A 20,841-nucleotide genomic window follows, 5' to 3' on the forward strand; every position below is an offset into this window, starting at 1 on the left:
ACAAGCACCATGGTGATATCACCGACACTTAGTGGCGATTGGCAGCCTGTATGCACATGCGCTGAATGTATTGGTAACTGAGCTCAAGAGCAGACATCATCTCTCGTCAAGGAGCATAAACCATCACACAAACCCCGATGATCCTCGCAGCAGCATGTGGCTAACCATCGAACAAAGACGGTCACCGCATCGTGCACTTTCAGACGTGCTCTGCGGACGTCTGGAACGCTCTTCCTTCTGATATTCGGAAGCCACTGGAGCTAGGCACTTTTAAATCTAGATTGAAAATTCATTTCTTTAGAACTGCTTTTTATGTTAGTTTGCTGTCCTTCCCCCGAACCTTAATTTAAATTATGGCTAATCGAATATAAGAAATACATGTTAAAGGCTTAATTTGTTCCAAGAGGATCGGAAATTGACCTCTTTCACCATAAAAACATATTTTATAATATTTAAACACGCTATTTTAATAAATAAAGTTATTACAACATATTAAAGCATTCATATTATTAGAAACATTGGTAAATAATGAATAAATAGGGCATAAAAAAGTGCATACATAGAACATTTAATAAAAATTCTTACCTTAGGCTAAGAATATGGATGGCTTAATAGGATGATGGAAAAGTTGGGGTAGGAAAAAATTGCTCTCAAAACGCTCATAAAAGGGCGTCACTGATTGGCTGAGGTCTGCCAAGTCCACTTAGTAGCGATCCGTTTGTCCGAAATTGACAGGTCCACGTGATTATGGTAAACACATCGTTCATCGAAAATGTATCGTTAATAGAAACAATGGGACCCTATGGGAGGTGGGTCGTTAATCAAAATATCGTTCATCGATAGCATCATAAACCGAGGGACCACTGTACAAGCGTACATACTTGTGTCTTCGAGGTACGCGAGGGTTTCGTTGTCCCAGGTTCTGTTTCCGTCCGGCCACAGCACGCACTTGTTCTTCAGATTGCCCATGAAGAGCTGCTGCCCAATCAGAGCGAAGATGCTCAGGCAGAATATCGTGAGGATGATGACGTCGAAGAGCTTTTTCACCGACTGGATGAGAGCCTTCACGATGGTTTTGAGACCTGTAAAAAAGAGAGACGTGACGACAAAAACGACAAAGGGACAAAAGTTACAACGCTTTGAGTGCCGCGATTTACATTCGTGCGTATTCTCATATGTGAGTAGTAGTTTTTCAGATACTTAGCTTTTAAATTGACACACCAGGAAAGACGGAGATGGTTTTGAGGACACGAAGCACTCGGAACGTTTTAAGGGAAGACATTTTTTGTTTCGGATTCACATATGTCACGATCCTAAACAGATGACAAAAAAATAATATATATTAGTACAAACAAAAACAGATTTTGTTTGCAAATTACAAAGCGCTTAATCCTGAAGATGCCAAAATAGCCTAATACATTTCACCAATTGGACACGTACATTTAAGACTATAAACCTCACTACATAATTATTTCCTCTGAGTGACAGTTCAACCTTGTAAGTTGTCATGTTTAACTAACGTCTTCTTCACCATACAGGTTTTACCGAAGCAACACTTTTATACTGGACGAGTAACCAGTGGTCGACTGTGCCCACTATTCAACTCCAGCACCACATCCCAAAGGAGGCACATCACTTGGTTTGCTGGTGATGATAATCACATTTTTGTAAAGTGTTTAGCACAAGAACGATATCATAAAACTTTGGGCTGAACCTGCTCTAGAAGTGCTACTTATAAACCTCAGGACTGGCATATTTTGTGGTCCAAAGTCAATTATTTCAGTTGTTTTGTTACAATAGAAGTACAGTATAGACTGGACAACTTTATACTCATTTTATACTTTAACGCCCTTCAGGAGCAGTGTGGTTCGTAGAGTGTGAAGGCAGAGCCCCTGTGCCATTCTACTAGACGTAGAATGGTCCAGGACAATTCTTTGGCTGGGAAGAAAACTTGTCAGCGGTCGTGAATAATATATTTGGACCATAGCACAGTCCACAAACCACTGTAACGGCGCAGCTTTCATCTCCCTCAAAGCCCACACATAGAGAAGCAAATATAAAGATATTCCGTACGTAAAGATCACCACAAGTAAATCCAACCAGTTCCAGGGGTCACGAAGGAAAGTGAACTGCCCCATGAAAAATCCTCGGGCCAGGACCTTGATCACCACCTCCATCATGTAAATGGTGTTCATGGTGTACCTGGAATTGTAAGAAAATACATCACTTTTGTCAAGGACATCTGCAGTGGGGGATGTTAGACAGTTAGCTAAAATAACACTTGAGTTTCAAGTTAATGAAATACATATTTAAGAGGAGATAATGTTCCACCCGAGATGAATGGGCATAATGGCTAATTCTATTAATCTCACTACCACCTTGCAATTGCTTACTTTCAACAGATGAATTAAGTCGTAAAATATTTAACGTTTTCTCTTTCAATATTCCGCAATATGGCTATAAATATACTCGTAGTTGAAATATTGACACGTCCTTCAAGGCCCACTCACGCAGTCTGACCATCACTAGGTTTTCCCCCTGGTCACTGTTTGTGTCTCGATGCCACTCAATGCCTGTCTCGGTAACTTCCCCTCCCCCACCAGGTCCACGTATCCCACCCATCACAACCTCCTTCACTTCATTACATCTACGGCACTTTGCTGCGATGTTCTATTCGAAAACTTCCACATCGTTATCTCTATCCTGCCTTTGCATTTCTAATATTCCCCACCATGCATCTGGATTTCAGAGGCTAAGAGGTTATGTTCTAGTGGCTTTGTTAAAGTACAATTATCTCACCCAAACGGTAACAGACATTACTTTTAACTCAAACACCCATCTAATAACCTTAAAGTCGACATGTCCATTATTCCAAAGTGGCCTATTCAGTCGATGATAAAACCCACCTTGTGAACGCAACATACAGTGCAGTCTTAACTTACGTTGCTTTGTTGCATTTGAAATCATTAGAATTCATTCTGGGTTAATTATATTAACGTAAAGATATATGAATGTCGATTTAAAGCTTTCGTGACTGCAGGGATTCATCATCTTGGTTCTTTCGGTAAAGTCACGTAGAAGGAAAATAATAAAATAATAAAAATAAAACATAATAAAATAATTCTCACGGAAAACAGAACTTTCTGTTTTCCGTGAGAATTATTTTATTATGTTTTCCGTGAGAATTATTTTATTATGTTTTATTTTTATTATTTTCCTTCTACGTGACTTTACCGAAAGAACTAAGAAGATGAAACCCTGCAGTCAAATATGTTTTATTTTTATTATTTATTATTTTCCTTATACGTGACTTTACCGAAAGAACCAAGAAGATATATGAATGTTTCATGCACTTCACCAAATCCACAAACACTTACACTGAAATATCCGACTCCTAACAACCAATGTGTGAAACAGGATGATCTGTACCATCGTGTAGAGACAGTGCAGCAATTGTAAAACTCACTCCACTGGAACGTAATCTTTGTCCATCGCCATGAACACGCAGTTCGTTAAAATAGTCCCAACGATGACCAAGGTGAAGGCTGTGTGACGGTAGTCAAGGAAAAGGGGTTTCGCTTCACGGAGGAGATGGTGGTAGGTGACACCTGTGAAACTTTGGAATTATTACTGTAGTTTGCCGGCCCTAATCCCATGGTCGAAATGCCACATCCCCATGGTGGAGGGCAGCGTCTCTATAGGACAACCGCTGCCGGCTCGTCAAGGTCATGCTAATTTTATTGACCTGCCCCCCCCCTGAAATATGTTCAGCTGAGTAAAAATGTGAAAGGAGTCCTGTGACCAAGCGCTATGTAGCCTCCAATAGGTTCTGTATGATCAGGGATTTGCAAACTCCAGTCCTCGGGATCCACCGCGTCAAATCTGTGCATGTTCACCAGTCTTCTACGCTTAAATAAATAGGTTGTCACGTGCTTGATCATATCTAAACACATTCCATGTGGTCTACCTAGGTACACCCACCATAACAGTGGGAGTATGGCAGACGCATCTTATAGATGACAAGTCAATGTTCAGTGGGCAGATCAGTTCTATGGTAGGTCCTGGTCTTAAGGACATGGGCCTGCATTTGCTGTTTCGTCACTATATAGTCCATGTTCTTGAACCCAGCGTGCATCCATGATATGTGCATGTGCTGATGCTGAAAACATTTGTTGGTGATTACAATCCCATGGGCTGCAGGGAAGTTTAGCAACATCCTACCATTATTGAGATGATCAGCCCATATTTTACAATCACTCTGGGCCATATCATCACCCACTTGGGCATTAAATTCACCCAACAGGATGACTAATCTCGAGAGGCTACTTTAGCTAGCATCCGTGACAAGTCATAGAAATCATCCGACTGATCAGCCTTGCCTGCGTCCTTCCACTGATGTTCATTTTCGGTGGGGGTGAAAGCCACGACCACCCCATTCCTCACTTATAGTTGATGGGAAGGTGAGCCCACAACAGCTTCCCATACCTCGCCTCTATGCTCCCATTACCCCTGCATGATTTTGTTCATAACAGCCATTCCCTGTTGTTTAGCAGTTTCCTGCCCCAAATGGAAGACTGTCCATCACCCAGAGGTGTAAATGGTACCGGTCCAGCTTCTAAAAGAGGAATGGTAGCTTCTCCTCCACAGTGAGTGTTTTGGTTATTGGCAAGGAGATTAAAGTGGAGGGGTTACCAAGCCCTCACATAAACTAATATAAGCATATACCAACAAAATCACGCAGACTAAAACACACAAAAACAAAGTTCACCCGTATAACTTTCAGCAGACTGCAGAGGCAAGAAATGTTTGCGGACACTTATGAAGATTGGCATGACAAATGAGGAGATGGGTGGCCAGCACCATGCCCGGCCACCTCTGTCTCCCCAGTGGCGATGTTTACACACCGCACCAGGTACTCATTTGAGGCTGAGTCGACCTAGGGGAGGCCCAGGACCGATTCAGATAATCGTCACTGATGTTGGCCGTGAGCGGGTATCGTAGCGCAGCGCGCTAACCGCTACCCGACCGCTCCCCACAATATACACACATACAATCACATGCACCCTACCACACACACACCACGAGACATATGCATACAGGGATACACTGACACACAGATACACACGCACACATAAAAGGATATATGTGTATTAGGATCTTGATGGCAATGCGCCGCACGGGGTTAAATGGACTGAACAAATAAAGGGAGTTTGTCGCATTAAATCTGTAGATCCTCTTTTTTCTGTTCACCGCAATGAACGTCTGCAACACAGGCACACACGCACACAGCTTTAACAGGGAGTGGCAATCATTTAAACATTGTGGTGAATATGGTTGCTTTATGAGAAAAACATGACGTGCAACATGTACGAATCGAAAATAAAAGACAGATTTTCTTACGCAGTATACAGGGATACCTCCTACAACACTCAGTATGCGTTCTTTGTAAATGGAGCGCTGTATGAAACAGCGCTATAGGAGGTCATTATAACATGGTTCCAATGGAGATGTGTCCCTAACCACTATTTTTTTACCTATGAGCGAAATCAGGGCTTCATCGTGGTATCGGTAATAGCCTTAATAATCATACTTGTACACATGATAAATGTATTAAAGCATTTCAGAAAAAAATACTTGTAAAGCTTACGTAAATAAATACAGTCATTAATGTACTCACCAGTGCATTCTGTCGGAGCTTGTGTAAGGTTAACCACCGTCTGCCATGAACACACGCTCCACGGGTAGCTACACTAACCAATGGGATTACTCGATCTGTGGATTGCCAATGAATCGACGCAGCGATTAACCCTCGGTGAATCGATACTCTAACGTGGCTGTCGAATTGACTGTGAGCAGATCGATACAACAGACACCTCGATTCGGCTTCGACAAGACCATATGTGGGCAAAGACAGGCGCCCAATGGGCAACGCCACGTCTATTCTCTTCCATGTGTGTGCTGATCCGCGCAGGAATCGTCCTCCAGGACAAATGGCAGTGTAAGGAAACAGCGTTATAGGAGGCAGCGCTATAAGAGATAAGCCCGTAACATTGCAAGCTATGTTTTCATTGATCCATCAATGACACCTCTGCAATCCATACAATAGAGTAATGACACGTCAGAAATTGTTTCCAGTCATAGCATGTGCATGTCAAAGTTAGTCTACAAACTCCGTTCATTTGTGGAACAGCATGACAGGCCGTCAGAGTTACATACAGCTGTGTGTAAATACCAGCAACAAAAGCTGCAAAAACTAAGATGATATCCCTGCGTTGGGTAAGAGTAGCTAGCAGTATGTGGGCACAGTGCACTCGCCACCCAAATGATAGCCCTACCCAAACCCTAACCAACTAGCCCACCAGCTTATACTACTTACCCCTATCCAAACCAACTAGCCCCGATCCATTAATACTAGACCTACCCCTATCCTAAACGAACGAGCCACCATCCACTAATACTAGACCTACCCCAACCCTTAACTATCCAACCAATTAAGAGTTTTGGCTCTGTCAAGCCAACTCTCGACTAGTACTTGCTCTCTTGCTGACGATAGCCCTAGCCGACCAGCTGCTCTTGATGACACACCGACCCTAGCCTCAAGAATTTACACAACCAGCCACTAGTATTAGCCCACCCACTGATCCTACCTAAAGCTACCTCTAAACCCCACTTCGGGCATTCAAACAGGGCAACTCTTTCACTGTTCAGTTTTCAGTGTTGGTGCTGATAAGAGCCATTATCGGGTTTACAAATAGTTTGAACTCATAGAAATGGCACACCAGCTAATAACGGTATTAGATTGATATTCGTCTCAGTGTGCCCATGTTAAGATGCAGCAAAGGGAAAAAAAAAATTTTGTTCCGAAATATCCACTTACACGGGCTAAGATGTAATTGATTTTTTTAAAGAGCTTGCATTTGACAATATTACATTTTTTTTGTATTAAATATCGGACATAGTACATGCAATGTAATTCATTGAACGGGCCTATGCCAACCACGCTACTCCGTTATGTTAATGATTAACTACGGGAGCAGTCACTGGTGTAAAGGAAAGCCGCAAGATAAAAGGGACTAATCAATTTAAAATAAACACAACAAAGGGTAGAGATCAAAAGGATAAAAAACGTGCAATATACATGGCAGACTTATGCCAGTTTGGACAGGGAGTTCTGACTACACATGCAAGGGGCCCCTGGGAGTTTTTCACATGGAGCCGAAGATGCGAGGGTTTGTTATCCAAAGTTAATTCTGATACATGTGTAATTAGTGACTTCCGACACACAACGTGTAGAGGGCTTCTTATTTATTTCTGACACTTGGGCACAAACACTGGGCGATATATAGAAACGTATCTACATAGGTACCCACAGCCGACCTTTCTACACAGCCCCATCGTTGGCATCTAACTATATAGCTGACTGACTAATGTAGCGATGATGACGATGGGAGCCATGCAGAGGATCGGCCATGTGGCCGGATGATAAAGAGAGATGACGGCGAGCAGCGACTCAGCCAGGACCCAACGACAGCCCCGAACCTTCGGTTATGTCTCCCCTATATACTTCCTTCTAAAACCTTCGAGCAGTTTCCCGGAGTTTTCCGAATGACCCCGCCTTTTACCTTTAACCCAGATATGCCCCCCTTCTAGTTGGTTATTATATAACGCGCCCATAACAGTGATTACCCCTCCTGGCCGACAGGTGGCACCCTGTCATTACACATGTTAGAGTTGGTGAGGTAGATTACAATTGGGAACTTGAGTGAAGGAATTGTGACTGAAGAGGCTGCGCAGCTGAACTAGAGTTGACACTGCATGATTCTACTCTTCATTCAAACGAGCAAAGAAACTTTTCATTACCAGAATTTCGACCCCACTGATGTCCTCTTCTCCCACCCCTTCCCCCATGAGTGCAGATACTACTGACTCTATAGTATGTAGGGTGTGGAGGCATTAGATACTACTCAAACTATTGTATGTATGGTGTGTAGGGAAATATGCCTACAAAATAAATTTCTTTTTGGGGGGTGGGGGGGTCGACAATTGTTGTAAACCTGTTGGATAAACTTTTTACTCCCACATCTGGGCGGGGGGGTCCACTTTCTATAACATTTTTTATGCAGGCCTCCTGAAAGGCTCATCATTTAGCTGACGGACTAACTGAAAAACGGAATGCATAGGGCTTTTATGATAATAGATTGAAGGGTTTGTTTGTCCGTTACCTAATATGTTACTATGAAAATGCAAACTTAAAACTAATATTAATTCTAAAACTTTTTTTTATTTTTATCAGGCCCCATGGTGTATAAGAAGAGCCTTATAGCTCAGGCAGTATAAATATTCTAAATCTGTAGAGTACAGTCTCCAACTCATATCCACTACATCTTTCTCGCCTCTCTTCACCATGTTGGTCAGTGTGGGTTGGTGAATGGGGTTCAGGTACTAATACTTGCCAATGGTTGGAAGCAATATACGAGAATCGAACTCGGGAACCGGATTCAAATGGAAGGGTGCTAATCGCTGCGCCACCGCTCCACCCCATTGCTCTTTATAATTCACGTGAAATGTACTAAACTTTATACAGTAGATACATATTACATACAACACTACGGCAGCACTAAAGATATTTGATAATTGAGAAATATAACTTTCTTTATGTATGTACGTATAAGACTTCCAAAAGTTTACATTATTTTCCATACAGTAGATCAACGGGCTTAAAGACGGAGTCAGCTGTCTGTTCAAGTTTTCAAGTTTCAAGTTTCATTTATTAGGTATAGCCCTGTGAGCCATTCGGCTCTTGAATCGGGTGCAACCGCAACAAACAAAAAAACAAAAACATGAACAAGAAAACATCTTAAAGTGACTATGTGCAAACAGAAAATCCAAGAAAAGACAGCAAAATATTGTTTGGTAGCTGCGAGTATGTCGCAGTGTACACTTGTTTTCAAACTAAAATAACTGCAGCAATATTATGAATACGTTCTAAACTTTACAGGCAATCGATATGGCCGCGTACGGGTTTATCAAGCCAGCACCATGAGTTAGATTCCCGGCCACTGCTAGCGTCAGTGATATCTGAACAAGTCCTATACCAACCAGGTCACACCGCCTGCGTGCTGACGTCTGGTCTTGCACCTAGGATTAAAAAAGGGCTGTAAATGCAGAATGTTATTTTTGTTCATCACAAGTGATGTATGCATTTTGAACTTCTTTCACACCGTACGTAGCCAACCGCGTTGATATGACCATCACTAGAAACCTCGAGAAATGTTTTGTATCGGAAGGTATTGTCAACATTTCCTGCATCATTGTTGGTCAGTCAACATTTCAATTGGTTAAATACAACGTTGACTGTACAGATTGAATCTTAATTTGGAGCTTTCGTGACTGCAGGAATTACTCGTTGGTTCTTGACTTTTACCGTATAAAGATAAAATAATAAATTAAATAATATGCTATTAATTATTTTATTACTTTATCTTTATACGTGACTTTACCGAAAGAACCAAAGTGTACAGATTGACTCCACCAAACACATTCGCTCAATTCATGTTGAGTGTTGTCATCCTTTCCCCGCACACTCCCGATTAGCACGGTTAGCTACGTACGGTGCGAAAGAAGTTCATAATCCAAACGTATGACAACAGCAATTATTCACAACTGGCCGGTGGCCTCATCCTTGGCACTAAAACCTCTCTGCACATGATTTGATTTCACACTAAAACTCAACAGCGAAGTTCAACCTCTGTAGGCCACCACCTCTTTCCTCTACATGCCCCTCCCCAATACTCCTTAGGCTCCGCCCCTTCCTGAATAATCCCCTCCGCCATCTCTTCCTATTCTGGCTCTGCGCCTTTCCTTTTTATGCCCCGCCCATTCTTGTTTAGGTGCCGCCTCCTTCTGTTTAGACTCCGCCCATTACCCCCCTGCCCCTCCCATGGGACACGGGGAAGAGGGGCTGTGCACGTGCAACAGGGGTAGGGGGAAGGGTCGAGATCAATTCCAGCTCACGGTCAACACCAAGTGGCGATTATCTGAGCCGGTCCTCGGCCTCCCCTAGGTCGACTCAACCTCAAATGAGTACTTGGTGCGGTACGTAAACACATCACCACGGGGCGGGGAGGTCTTTTGGCTACCCACCCTGTCGTGTGCCGTGCTGAACTTCATAGGTGCTCGCGAACAGCACTTGCCCCCAACAGTCTGTTCAGGCTATATGGGGGAATCTTTAGGGCAGGGGTAGGGGTGGGGTAGCTTCTGGACGATCAAAATCCCTCGTAGAGCAAGACAAGAAAAGACGAGGAATGCTCGTGCATTTTCTCAGGATACCCGGCCGGGGAGCATAGTGCGTTTGGGGGAGGCGTGTCGTAAGCATGCACAAACCTTGCTCAACGCTGTGGGATGTGATTCATGTGTGCATGTATGTATAACTTCTTTCGCACCGTACGTAACCAACCACGCTAATTGGAGGTGCGTAATCCCGCAGATGTGCTTGGCAATGTCACCGCCACGCACTTTCCCGTCTGAGCGTCATCCAGCCAAGAGGCTAGCCAGTCAGAAAACCAGCCAGCAAAACTTTTTTTATAATACAGTATGATATGATTGTTAAGTCCTGTATATGCCACCTATAGTGGATAGTGTTTGCCCCCTCTCACATGTGGGTTTTTGCCGGGCTCTCCGGTTTCCTCCCATATGCGTAAACCACTCATTGCTTTTCTGAAAATATCTTAAGATGAAATCCTGATGCAGGACCCTCCTTAAAAAAAAGAGTCCTTGGACGTAGTGTTGCTCACAATTATGCACAAGTCGATATACGTCCATTCGAACACAGCGTAGCTCAGTGTTCTTCACTAATTTTCAGAGGGGGGGGCACTTTTGCCGATGAGGCTTCATCATTGGTGAGGGCCGCAGTACGATGATGGTGGGGTGTGTTTTCACATGTTGTGTATTGTCGGGGGCCGCACTAAAGGCCACCAGGGGCCGGCCGCCAGTGGCCCGCAGGCCTTGCATTGAAGAACACTGGCGTACTCATAGTAGTAGGTTTTTACCCTTTAAACTGGTACAAAACTGACACCTTTATACAAGGCATCATGTTTGCAATAACCGCAACACAAGCAGTCAAAATGCAAACAAAAATGAACAACTCTGATAATGGTAATGATATGCACTGTCCTTGAAGTTCATTGGTCCACACCCGAGACAGCTTTCCTTAGAGCCTAGTCTCCATTTGTGTTGGACCAGATGACGCCAAAAGGCGTACAACTCAAAAACAGTGCAGTATCAGAGTATTGAGAGCTCGGGGTAAGCATTTACACTATGAGACCTCCTTTACCAGTGGCAAAATATAGTAGTAGGTTTTTACCCTTTAAAACTGGCGTAGCCAAATTAAGCTTCAATGGGGTTGATGCGTGTCATCTCTTAATACGAGCAACAAAGACAACAATTTATGTTCATTGCGTGCTGCGTGTATGAGAATCAAGACTGTTAGGATACAAAAAGTGAGCTTAATGTATTGTGAAAATCACGTGCAGTGTTGACATAATAAGTCACAGCCTTTTATCAGTCCATTCGGTCATGGCGGATGTTTGACCATACTGTGCCTCGCTGGTTAGTATGGGTTGGTGAACATAGGAAGGCATTGAAACGGTTCAGATGGTGGCCGAGAGTCGAACTCATATGTTACTGGGTTAATTGCCAAGTTATCTAACCACTGCGCCACCGATCCCCTAGTTTCCTCGTAGATGAAAAACGTCAAGCAACCCACGACTGTAATTGCCGCACAAATTCAACAAGAGCTGGCGAAGTGCTTTGTTAGAATGTATGAAGTTAGATACTGGCGTCTTTTATGTTTAAAGCCACGTATCCTCAAAGCTCTAAGGTCAACCATCCACATGAAGCATTGTCCTGCAACCTTAATATGGTCCCTCGGGTTCCAGTAGGACCACATTTGTCAATTTCCCCTCGTCGGTACAACATTTGCTATATTCTCTGCACAACAAGACGCACGTATTTAACCCTGTATCGTACTACATTAGAAAAAAAAAGTTTTGCTGGCTTGCTCGCTCGCATGCGGGCGGGCGGGGGAAATGCAGATTGGTGACGTCACGGTGCACACTTACGTAATGACGTCACCTGCGTCCCAAAGCGTTGAGCCCAGGGCTCGTGCGCTTCCACCCACCCATGCCCGCACACTGGCCGAGTTTTTCAGATAACATTTGGAGTGCGTTTTATAAACTTAATAGGCAGGATTTCGCGACCAATATAATCCATGATAGAGGTTTTCTTGGGTTAGATCGCGTAAATATATAAACGTGTCACTAAAATCCGCCACCACCCGACACAGCCAACTAGTAAGGGTTGTCATGGGAACAGAACGTGGCTAATTCGTCACTAGTACAGCACCACCGGTGTGTTGGAGAGCTCAAGTGACGAATCGACATGTTCTGTTTACATTACAGCCCTTACTAGTTGTCTGTGTCGGGTGGTGGCGGGTTTTAGCGACACATTTATATATTTACGCGATCTAACCCAAAAAAACCTCTATTATGAACTTAAACAAACTTAGTTACTACACTTGGGGATGAGAGTCTTACTTTGCATAGCGTCTTATGATTCGGCGAAATAGCGTAACTCTATTTACCCCACCTCAAAATACGCTCATATTTCCGCCCCTGTAATGATTCGGAGTCAGGATTCTATCCAAGGCATTTTTTTATTTTCTCATTTATGTGTGTCCTTTGTACGGTGTCGTTTGCGCCATTAGCCTAAACGACATATACGTAACACAGACAAAGACCCCCCGTATAGCCTTAACAGATTGTAAGGGCAAGTGCTGTTAGCAAGCATCTATAAAGGCCGGCACGGCACACGAGGGGGTGTGTGGCCAACACCACGCTCGGCCGCCTTTGTCTCCCTAGCGGCGATGTTTACACATCGCACCATGTACTGATTTGAGGCTGAGTCTACCTAAGGGAGGCCCAGGACCGGTTCAGATAATCGTCACTGGTGTTCGCCGTGAGCGGGAATCGAACCCGGGTCGCCAGGTTCGTAGCGCAGCACGCTAACCGCTACAACCACCGCTCCCCATAATACGTAACACCCACAGCCTCGCAAACAGAGACCCATAGAGTCCCATAGACACGCCCAGACTGGGAATGTGGAATGCGTTGGCAGTGGCTTTATCATCAGCACGTACTGACAGGCGCTCACGCAGCCTACCCAGCAGCTTCCCAAGAGGAGTGATCTGGTGGAGGCCAACGCTGGTGCATTATCCCCCACACGTTGCCTCTGCATTACAATTACCAATTAGGCCAGCTGCACGCATTATCACCTGCATCTGGTCTGGACACCCTGGGGAGGACTCAGTTGGCCCTCCTCGACCAGGTGTCTCGAACCTCAGAGTCCTTCTTGATAAAATATTTAAAAAAAATTGTCAACACATTCGTCAATAACACTGTGACCTCGAAAGGGAAAAATATATATATACATAACATGTTTCCGTCAATGGCGCCTCTTCATATAACATCAAAAGATATACATCTGACCTTCCAATCAGTGTGCTCACTCTTCCTCCCCATGCAAATGTTAAAACTACCTCGCCTGGTACACAGGAGGACGTGGGATCGATCCCGACCCTGACACCTGTATATTTAGAGTTTGCATGTTCTCTCTCTCTCTCCTGGCGGTCGCGTGGATTTTTGCCTGGATCCTCCGGGTTTTCCCTCCAAATTTAGAATCAACGCGCGTTTCCAGTATTTGGCCGCTATAAATTCCACGCAATAAGCCACTCGGTTAAGCTATCATTTGTAGTGGCCAAGTCGCTTCTGAAAAAGAGCTATATAGCTCAGTGGGCCGTACCTGGTAAAATAAAATTAGCTTAGTTCATAGTTTTAGTAACTTCCCCGCACCCATCTCACCATCTGGTTCCTGTAGAAGGGATCCAGGTCTTCTAGGGGCTCCGAGATGAGCTCCTTGGGCACGTCCCCGTAGACGAACGGCAGCTTCCTCTCGGCCTCCAGAAAGCTGAGAGGCTTGAGTTCCTCCTCAACAAAATCCAGGAGGCTCTTGTCTCCCGCCTCCTTGTTTGCCTTTTCCTCGGCGATCTGATCGGCGATTTCTTTGAGCGACTCCTTGCTGAGACGGCGGAAAAAGCCGTCGGACAGAGGCAGTGCCAGTGACGATGCCATTGTCTTAAATGTACCTCGTGTCCACGTCCTTGTGAGTGCACGCGCCTTAGTCCAGCACGGGATAACAGCAGCAGATCGCCGGTCTATCCCGCGGACAAAGGCAGCCCTTGCGATGACAAAGGGTACTCATTTGAGTCTCACTTCAACCATAGACTAACGATAGCTCCTCGTCTTTCAGCACGAGTTGACGCTGGGTACTCATCTGCGCGATCTTGCTACGCGAAAATGTGCGCTATGGTTTGGTTTCGGGTCGTGGTCGTTGTCGTTGTTGTGGCTGCGCTAGGAGCTGGTACTGGTAATGCGTGCTTCGTTTTTCCAACACCACGGGAGGCGAGTTACTTGGTTCATCGATTATGGGTGTCGTGCGTTTGTACGTGGTAAGGAGCGAGCACAATGTTGAACTTCAGGGTGCCGCTCGCTGCCTTATTTCTGAGGGGGAATAACGCAACAATTTAAATGTTTGTAATTCTTCGAATTATTTGCGCTCAAAGATAAAAACTTTCTGACCTTTCTCGAGCATCATTAAGATGTGCGCCACTCAGTCACGATCGTCTATGTATGTTTGTATATTGCATGCGAATATAATATGTGTGTGTGTGTAAAGTCCTTGATGATTGTACCCGCGCAGTGTGGTTTTGCGAAGCTACCGAGGATGAAATATATTTGTGGAAAATGTTTCGTCTCAGTTTTCGGATGTATGCATTGCAGTTTGGTGTGGAAACGGCTGTGTAATGTGTGCGCGGCGTGTGTGATGTGTGCGAGGTGCGTGCGTTTAATATTTTAAGTGTCCAAATCGTGCGATGCACCAGCGTGCTCGTTCACGCGAAAGTAATGTCACATCGATGCCTTTGCTTTGTAAGAGATGGAGAGGGATCAATAAACCATGGGTGGATGCCACCTGCCGTTGCTTGCGCTCTTTTTATTTCTAGAAGAAGGGGACGAGAGGGGCGGGGGAGGGGGGGCAGGGAAAAAAGAAATAACCAGCGTTAAGAATCATATAACAACACCTGGTTATGTCTGTTGAACTTCTTTCGCGCCGTACGTAGCCAACCGTGCTAAAACACAAAAAGCAACTGTGTGTGTGTGTGTTGTGATTTGAATTCATCACGAACGGCCATGGATGAAGATCCATCGCCGTCTCTCACAATCTTCCCGTTTAATACTCCATGTAATCGAGCACCTGCGCACGAGCTTATTTCATCGCTCCATCTCCTCGGAAGTCGAGGTCCTTCGGAAGCGTTCCATCATTTAGATGATTTGGCTGATAGACATTTTTTTTGCCTGATAGGCCACTTAGCTGAGCTATCATTTGTGGCCAGGTCACTTCTGAACAAGTAAACCCGTAAAAACAAAGTGTTTGACTATAAATCCTTAATATGCGTGATGGCTAGAGTCTTCTCGTCCTCTGGTTTGAGATGGCTGCCACCTATGGGTCAGATGATTGTCTGCCAGTATTAAGCAATTGGTAATTAAATATTTAATTTGTTTTCCCTAAACAGTGTAAAATTTTGGGAATTTTTTCACGAACATTAATTGTCTCGCACAACGAGTCTGTGTGGAAAATGTCAGCTCGATTGGATCACGGGAAGTGGGTTCAAAAACGACCGAAAGATTTGCACGGTCGTAAGCAAGCAAGCAAGCACGCAAGCAAGCAAGCACGCAAGCAAGCAAGCAAGCGAACTTAATATAAAGGATTTAAAAAGAAGCTAATACCTCAGTGGGCTTTCCCTGGTAAAATAAAGCGTAGTTTCGTTTTACTTGTCTATTTTGTGCCATTTGCTTACCATTCCTATACTTTGCACTCCTATCGTATGTTTTTTTTTTATCCTTAATATTAAGTTCACGTGCTTGCTTGCTTGCTTGCGTGCTTGCTGGCTTGCTTAGGACAGTGCAAATCTTTCGGTCGTTTTTTAACCCACTTCCCGTGATCCAATCGAGCTGACATTTTCCACACAGACTCGTTGTGCCAGACAATTATTGTTCGTGAAAAAGAATTCCCAAAATGTTACACTTTTTAGGCAAAAAAAATTTATTTTACATATATTCAAATAGAACGCATTCATGGCTTTGGCTGAACGTCAGAGTGTAAGAGCCCAGAGCGTAACCCCTCCACAGGCCGTGGCGGAGTAGCGCAGTTGGTAGCGCCCTCGCTTCCCATGCCAAAGGTCGCGGGATCGATCCCCGCGTCCTCCACAGGCGAATATATTTTTTAATCCTTTATATTAAGTTCGCTGCCACGCATATAAAGGATTTATAGTGAAAAACTTTGTTTTTACGGGTTATACTTATTATTGTTTGTAGTGGTAACGTGAGCTTGATAGCTCATTGGAGTCCTCCAGTGTCTAAATACATATTCCGATTTTTCTGATTCTGACTCCGTCACTATTTGTGACCATCGGCCATCGTCCCTTCTAGCGACAAATCCTACGAAATCCCAAGCCAAGTACATGCATTAACCATTTTAATAATGCCATAGACCTCTGGCTTTTTCCTCATCCATGTTTTCCGAACGGGCCTGGCCGCACTTCAACAGGTCGGTCAGTGCGGGTTTGAAGACGGCGAGCGTAGACGTCGTTGTATAGTACAGCACAACATATTCTTAGGTTTTTTCGGTAAAGTCAAGTAGGTAAAAAAATAAAAATAAAAATTAATAAAATAAAAAATAAAATAGAAATCACGACGTTTCAGAGGCAACACAAGCTTCCGTCTTCAGGTGGAACCGTCACAGCACGAAACGTCGAGATTTTTATTTTATTTTTTATTTTACTTTTATCAATTTTAATTTTTTACCTACGTGACTTTACCGAAAAAACCTAAGAATATGAATCATTGCAGTCACGAAAGCTTCAAATCTAGAATTACAGCACAACAATTAATTTTGCTAACTCTGCCCTCCTCTGCTGCCCGCAGCGTTAGCCCCGCAGTCACCTACAACACCTTGTTCTTACTGACGGCGGTCACATATTCAAGCGCTATCCAGGCCTCAAACCTGATTAGCTTCCGAGATCTGACGGACGATTTAGTAAGTAGGCTACAGCATAAAATAATGGCGTATTTTATTCATGAAAGCAACTGTTAACATTAACGCCGATGCCGTTTAAACCCTAATGGGGATAATTAAGCACGGAGCTAAAACCATCGACATCTGTTAAAAATCTGTGGTTGTCCGCTGGGGATGTATTTGTTGTACCTTCTATATGTTTGCTTTTGTGCTGAAATATGTTGACGTGCTGTGCAGTTTTTTGCTTAGGAGCCGTCCATAAATGACGTCAGACCCCCCCCCTCAAATATGACGTCAAAAAGCTCTGCCCCCCCCAAAAAAAAAACATGCTTAAAATCGCTTTAAACTATTGTCATTGTAGTGCGTATTTAATGTGGCGCTGCACTCTGATGTTGTATGAGAACACATTTATAAAAACAAATCTATTTCATTAAGTAAAACGTGTTGTCTATATTTATTTAAAGTTGCGCATTTTGATGTGACGTTACATTTGTCAAACCCCCCTCGTCACACATCGTCACAAATGTCTGACCCCCCCCCCCCCCCTAGGTGCGTGACGTCATTTATGGACGGCCCCTTACTGCCCAAGACTTCCGTTGCAAGGAGTAAGGATTTGTGACTCGGTGCCGTTTCGCCTGATGACACTGTTGGGGGTGGTGATGATGACAGCGTGAAACAAGAGGCCCGTTGTAAAAAACGCAGTTTTGGGAATAGCGTCTGTGCGTGCGTACGCTCGTGTTTGTCTTAACGTGCACCTAGCCTGGCACAAGTGCCGTACACCGCCACTTGGGGCGAACGACGGTTGTGGTTGTTGGTGTTGCCCGAGTGTGTAAATGTCACCGTTTGGAGAGACAAAGTCGACCTGGCGTCATTCTGGCCCACATTAACCCCCGTCCGTGCGCCGTAGATTGACAAAACGCCTGCCATTTGTTTCGTGATAATATTGAAATGGTGTATGTGTTGCGAAACGTCGTGAGCGATGAAATCAACTCGTGTACAGGTGCGAGGCAGAGATATTGTTTCTTCACAGGTTGGCGAGAGATGACAACGGTTGGGCGAAGCTAATATTACGATTGATCATTTATTGTAAAATATCACGAGGATTCTATATATATCGCGCAAACGAGATTACGCTGAGAATTTCATCCACATTTGCAAGCGAAATCTCTGTGCCCGTTAGAGGGCAGGAAAGGGCACACTTGCTATTAATGTGGAAATTTGTAATTAATGGAGAATAAATAATAATATGAAGAGAGAGGAAAAAAATCGGAAATGTGGACTTTCCATCCCTGGCTCAGGCTCATCATCGGAAAAGAGCGCCGTTGCCAGTTTGTACACGAGACAAAGATCCCCCGTATAGCCTTCAGCATACTGTAGAGGCAAGTGCCGTTAGAGAGCACGTTTTGGACACGAAGACAAAAAAAAGACAGAGATCCCCCGTACAGGTTTAACAGACTGTTGGGGCAAGTGCTGTTAGCGAGCACCTATGAAAGCCGGCACTGTGGCACACGAGGGGGTGGGTGGTCAACACCACGCCCGACCGCCTTTGTCTCCCCAGTGGCGATGTCTACTCACTGCACCAGGTACTCATTTGAGGCTGAGTCGATCTAGGGATAGCCCAGGACCGGTTCAGATAATCGTCACTGGTGGTGGCTGTGAGCGGGAATTGAACTCTGGTGGCCGGGTTCGCAGCGCACCGCGCTAACCGCTGCAATTATCGCTCCCCACGAACACAAAGACACGCGCGCACGCACGCGAACAGCTCTGATTTGCCAAAAAAATGCGGGTAATTTTCTAACAATGGCAAATTGGCCTGTACGATTTGGGGACACGGGCAGCGGCACACTTTCTCTTTGCGAATCCAAGATTGACGGCTTCCCTTCCTCGCGTTCTCCCTCCTGATTAGTGGCACGCACATGCGTGCGAAGCTCGCTTGCATCATCCCAGTGGTTGTCTGTTTTTCAGAAGCATAACGCTTGCTCAGATGGCGCTGACAGGAACAGGTTGCGGTCACGCGCCGTTCGGGGGGCTCGTTTGAATGGTTCATATTGTGAAGAACTCCCCATAGTTGCTGATTAAAAAAATATTAATCACGATCGACCTTTGGCAATCAACTTCTGCATGAAAGCCCCCCCCCCCCCCCCCCCGTAGATGCGAACGAGTCGTAGCTCGTATAAGTAGAAGTGTATAATTACGGAACCGATGTCCCTTTACAAAATCACTACAGCTACGAAAATCCCAATGGTATTGTTCCTAATTATGCTGCCAATTATGCACACTCAAGGAACAGGGTCATGTGTATTACGCGTATGTGGATTCATACGCCGTTATGTAAGTCAAGCTATACATATTTCATCGGCGGTGCTGTTTGAAGGGCCGAAGACATTCACAGTAAACTAAAAAAAACGAAGACATGCGGTAACACATTTGAGAATTACCCCTCTATAGGACATACATATGCGCTTTACGTATACGTGTATACGTACATAATCGCGTATATCAAAAGTGCATCGCGAGTACTCACCAACTCGTCGGCAGAATCCCAGAAACTGTTCCACCTCGGATTCTCCGTGTCGAACATCCCATGCGACTGGGTGGAGACGAGACTAATGCACGGCGCGCGCACACACACATACGCGCGCGCGCACGTGTACAACGGACGCGTACGTACGTGTACTCACCCCGCGTTCCACATACTCCAGTGGCCGTGTGCAATCCCAGTCACTGTGAACACCAAACATCCAAGCTGGCGGGCGCCAGCAAGCCGTCGAGACAACGGCTTACATCGGGCGCAAGAGGCTCAGGGCCGACACATTATCGCGGCAACTAATGGAAAAGGTTGGGGTTCGGGTGGGGTGGTGGTGGAGGTGGGAGTGGGCGGCTATAGTAGATGGAAATTCGAGGAAGAGCTCAGCTCATTCGCAGGGGGTGGGCTCTGCTGCCTGCGATGGGAGATCGTAGACTTTGCCTGCCTCGCGGCCGTTAGCGAGAGCGAGAGGGAGTTTGTGATTGGCGGCAGTCCCTGGATGCGCGCAGATGAAACGGGGGGGGGGTGTCTGGGTTGAGGAGGATGCGTGAGGATAGGGGGCGGGGGGTGACGAGGGGATGCTTAAGCGACGTGGGGAGGGAGTGATGGGAGGTTGAGTGAGCCAAGATGTTTAATGGTGGTGGTGTTGGTGGTGGGGAGAGCTGGGTAGACTGAGTGGTTACTTCGCAATCGGATCAACCCTGAACGCGCGCAAGCGTCGTCGCATGACGGGAGCTCAACGAAACTGAGCCATTTTTATTTCTGTTTGGATGGACGACTGCCTGAGGATGCCAGGTGTGGTATGCTTGGGCTGCAAGGTGTTCGCCAGGGGATGCGATCGAGCGATGTGTGAATGAATTTACCTGGGCGGAGACTCGAGTGCCATCTCACTCAATACGCGTGGTGGGGTTTTCTCCGGATACTCCGGTTTCATCCCACATTCCAAAAACACTCCTGAACGGGATTGGCCAAGCATCCCAATGCAGGAGCCGATTGAACAAGGAATCTCGAGACTCTTTGAGGTCTGTCCCGGGATAAATAAAGTGTCGTATTACTACTGCAGTGACGCGTGTGCTTGGAGTGTGTGGGTTAAGGCCAGAAGTCACGTGCTTTTTAATACAATATCG

The 20,841-nt window shown here is 45.2% G+C and overlaps 2 protein-coding genes across 2 annotated transcripts in view; both read right to left on the reverse strand.

The window, feature by feature from the left end:
• The window catches only part of LOC144933847 (sodium channel protein type 2 subunit alpha-like), a 40,262-nt gene extending 36,727 nt beyond the window's left edge, over positions 1-3,535 (reverse strand). The window contains exons 1-4 of the mRNA XM_078859057.1: positions 3,467-3,535; positions 2,074-2,202; positions 1,222-1,313; positions 882-1,082 (exon numbers count right to left, since the gene is read on the reverse strand). Of these exons, the coding sequence (XP_078715183.1) occupies positions 882-1,082; positions 1,222-1,313; positions 2,074-2,202; positions 3,467-3,498 (454 nt within the window). The 5' untranslated portion in view covers positions 3,499-3,535. The remainder of the gene's footprint in view (positions 1-881; positions 1,083-1,221; positions 1,314-2,073; positions 2,203-3,466) is intronic.
• A 1,244-nt stretch (positions 3,536-4,779) lies between these two features.
• LOC144936581 (sodium channel protein type 3 subunit alpha-like) lies at positions 4,780-20,177 on the reverse strand. The gene is made up of 4 exons (XM_078863804.1): positions 19,869-20,177; positions 13,917-14,615; positions 5,130-5,262; positions 4,780-4,787 (listed from the first exon to the last, which is right to left on the reverse strand). The coding sequence occupies exons 2-4, from the start codon at positions 14,184-14,186 to the stop codon at positions 4,780-4,782; spliced, it is 411 nt and encodes a 136-aa protein (XP_078719930.1). The 5' UTR covers positions 14,187-14,615; positions 19,869-20,177.
• Positions 20,178-20,841: the final 664 nt, after the last annotated feature.

The sequence above is a fragment of the Lampetra fluviatilis genome, chromosome 1, assembly GCF_964198595.1.
Source record: "Lampetra fluviatilis chromosome 1, kcLamFluv1.1, whole genome shotgun sequence".
In the NCBI taxonomy this organism is placed as follows: Eukaryota; Metazoa; Chordata; class Hyperoartia; order Petromyzontiformes; family Petromyzontidae; genus Lampetra; species Lampetra fluviatilis.

What these genes read in the sequence shown, in the direction of transcription:
- LOC144936581 (XM_078863804.1), bottom strand. Translation starts at nt 14,186, where the DNA reads ATGGCATCGTCACTGGCACTGCCTCTGTCCGACGGCTTTTTCCGCCGT. An exon ending in CCTTCTACAGGAACCAGATG is followed by an intron (nt 5,263 to 13,916) that starts GTGAGATGGGTG and finishes CCTGTGTTGCAG; the next exon opens with ACGTTCATTGCGGTGAACAG.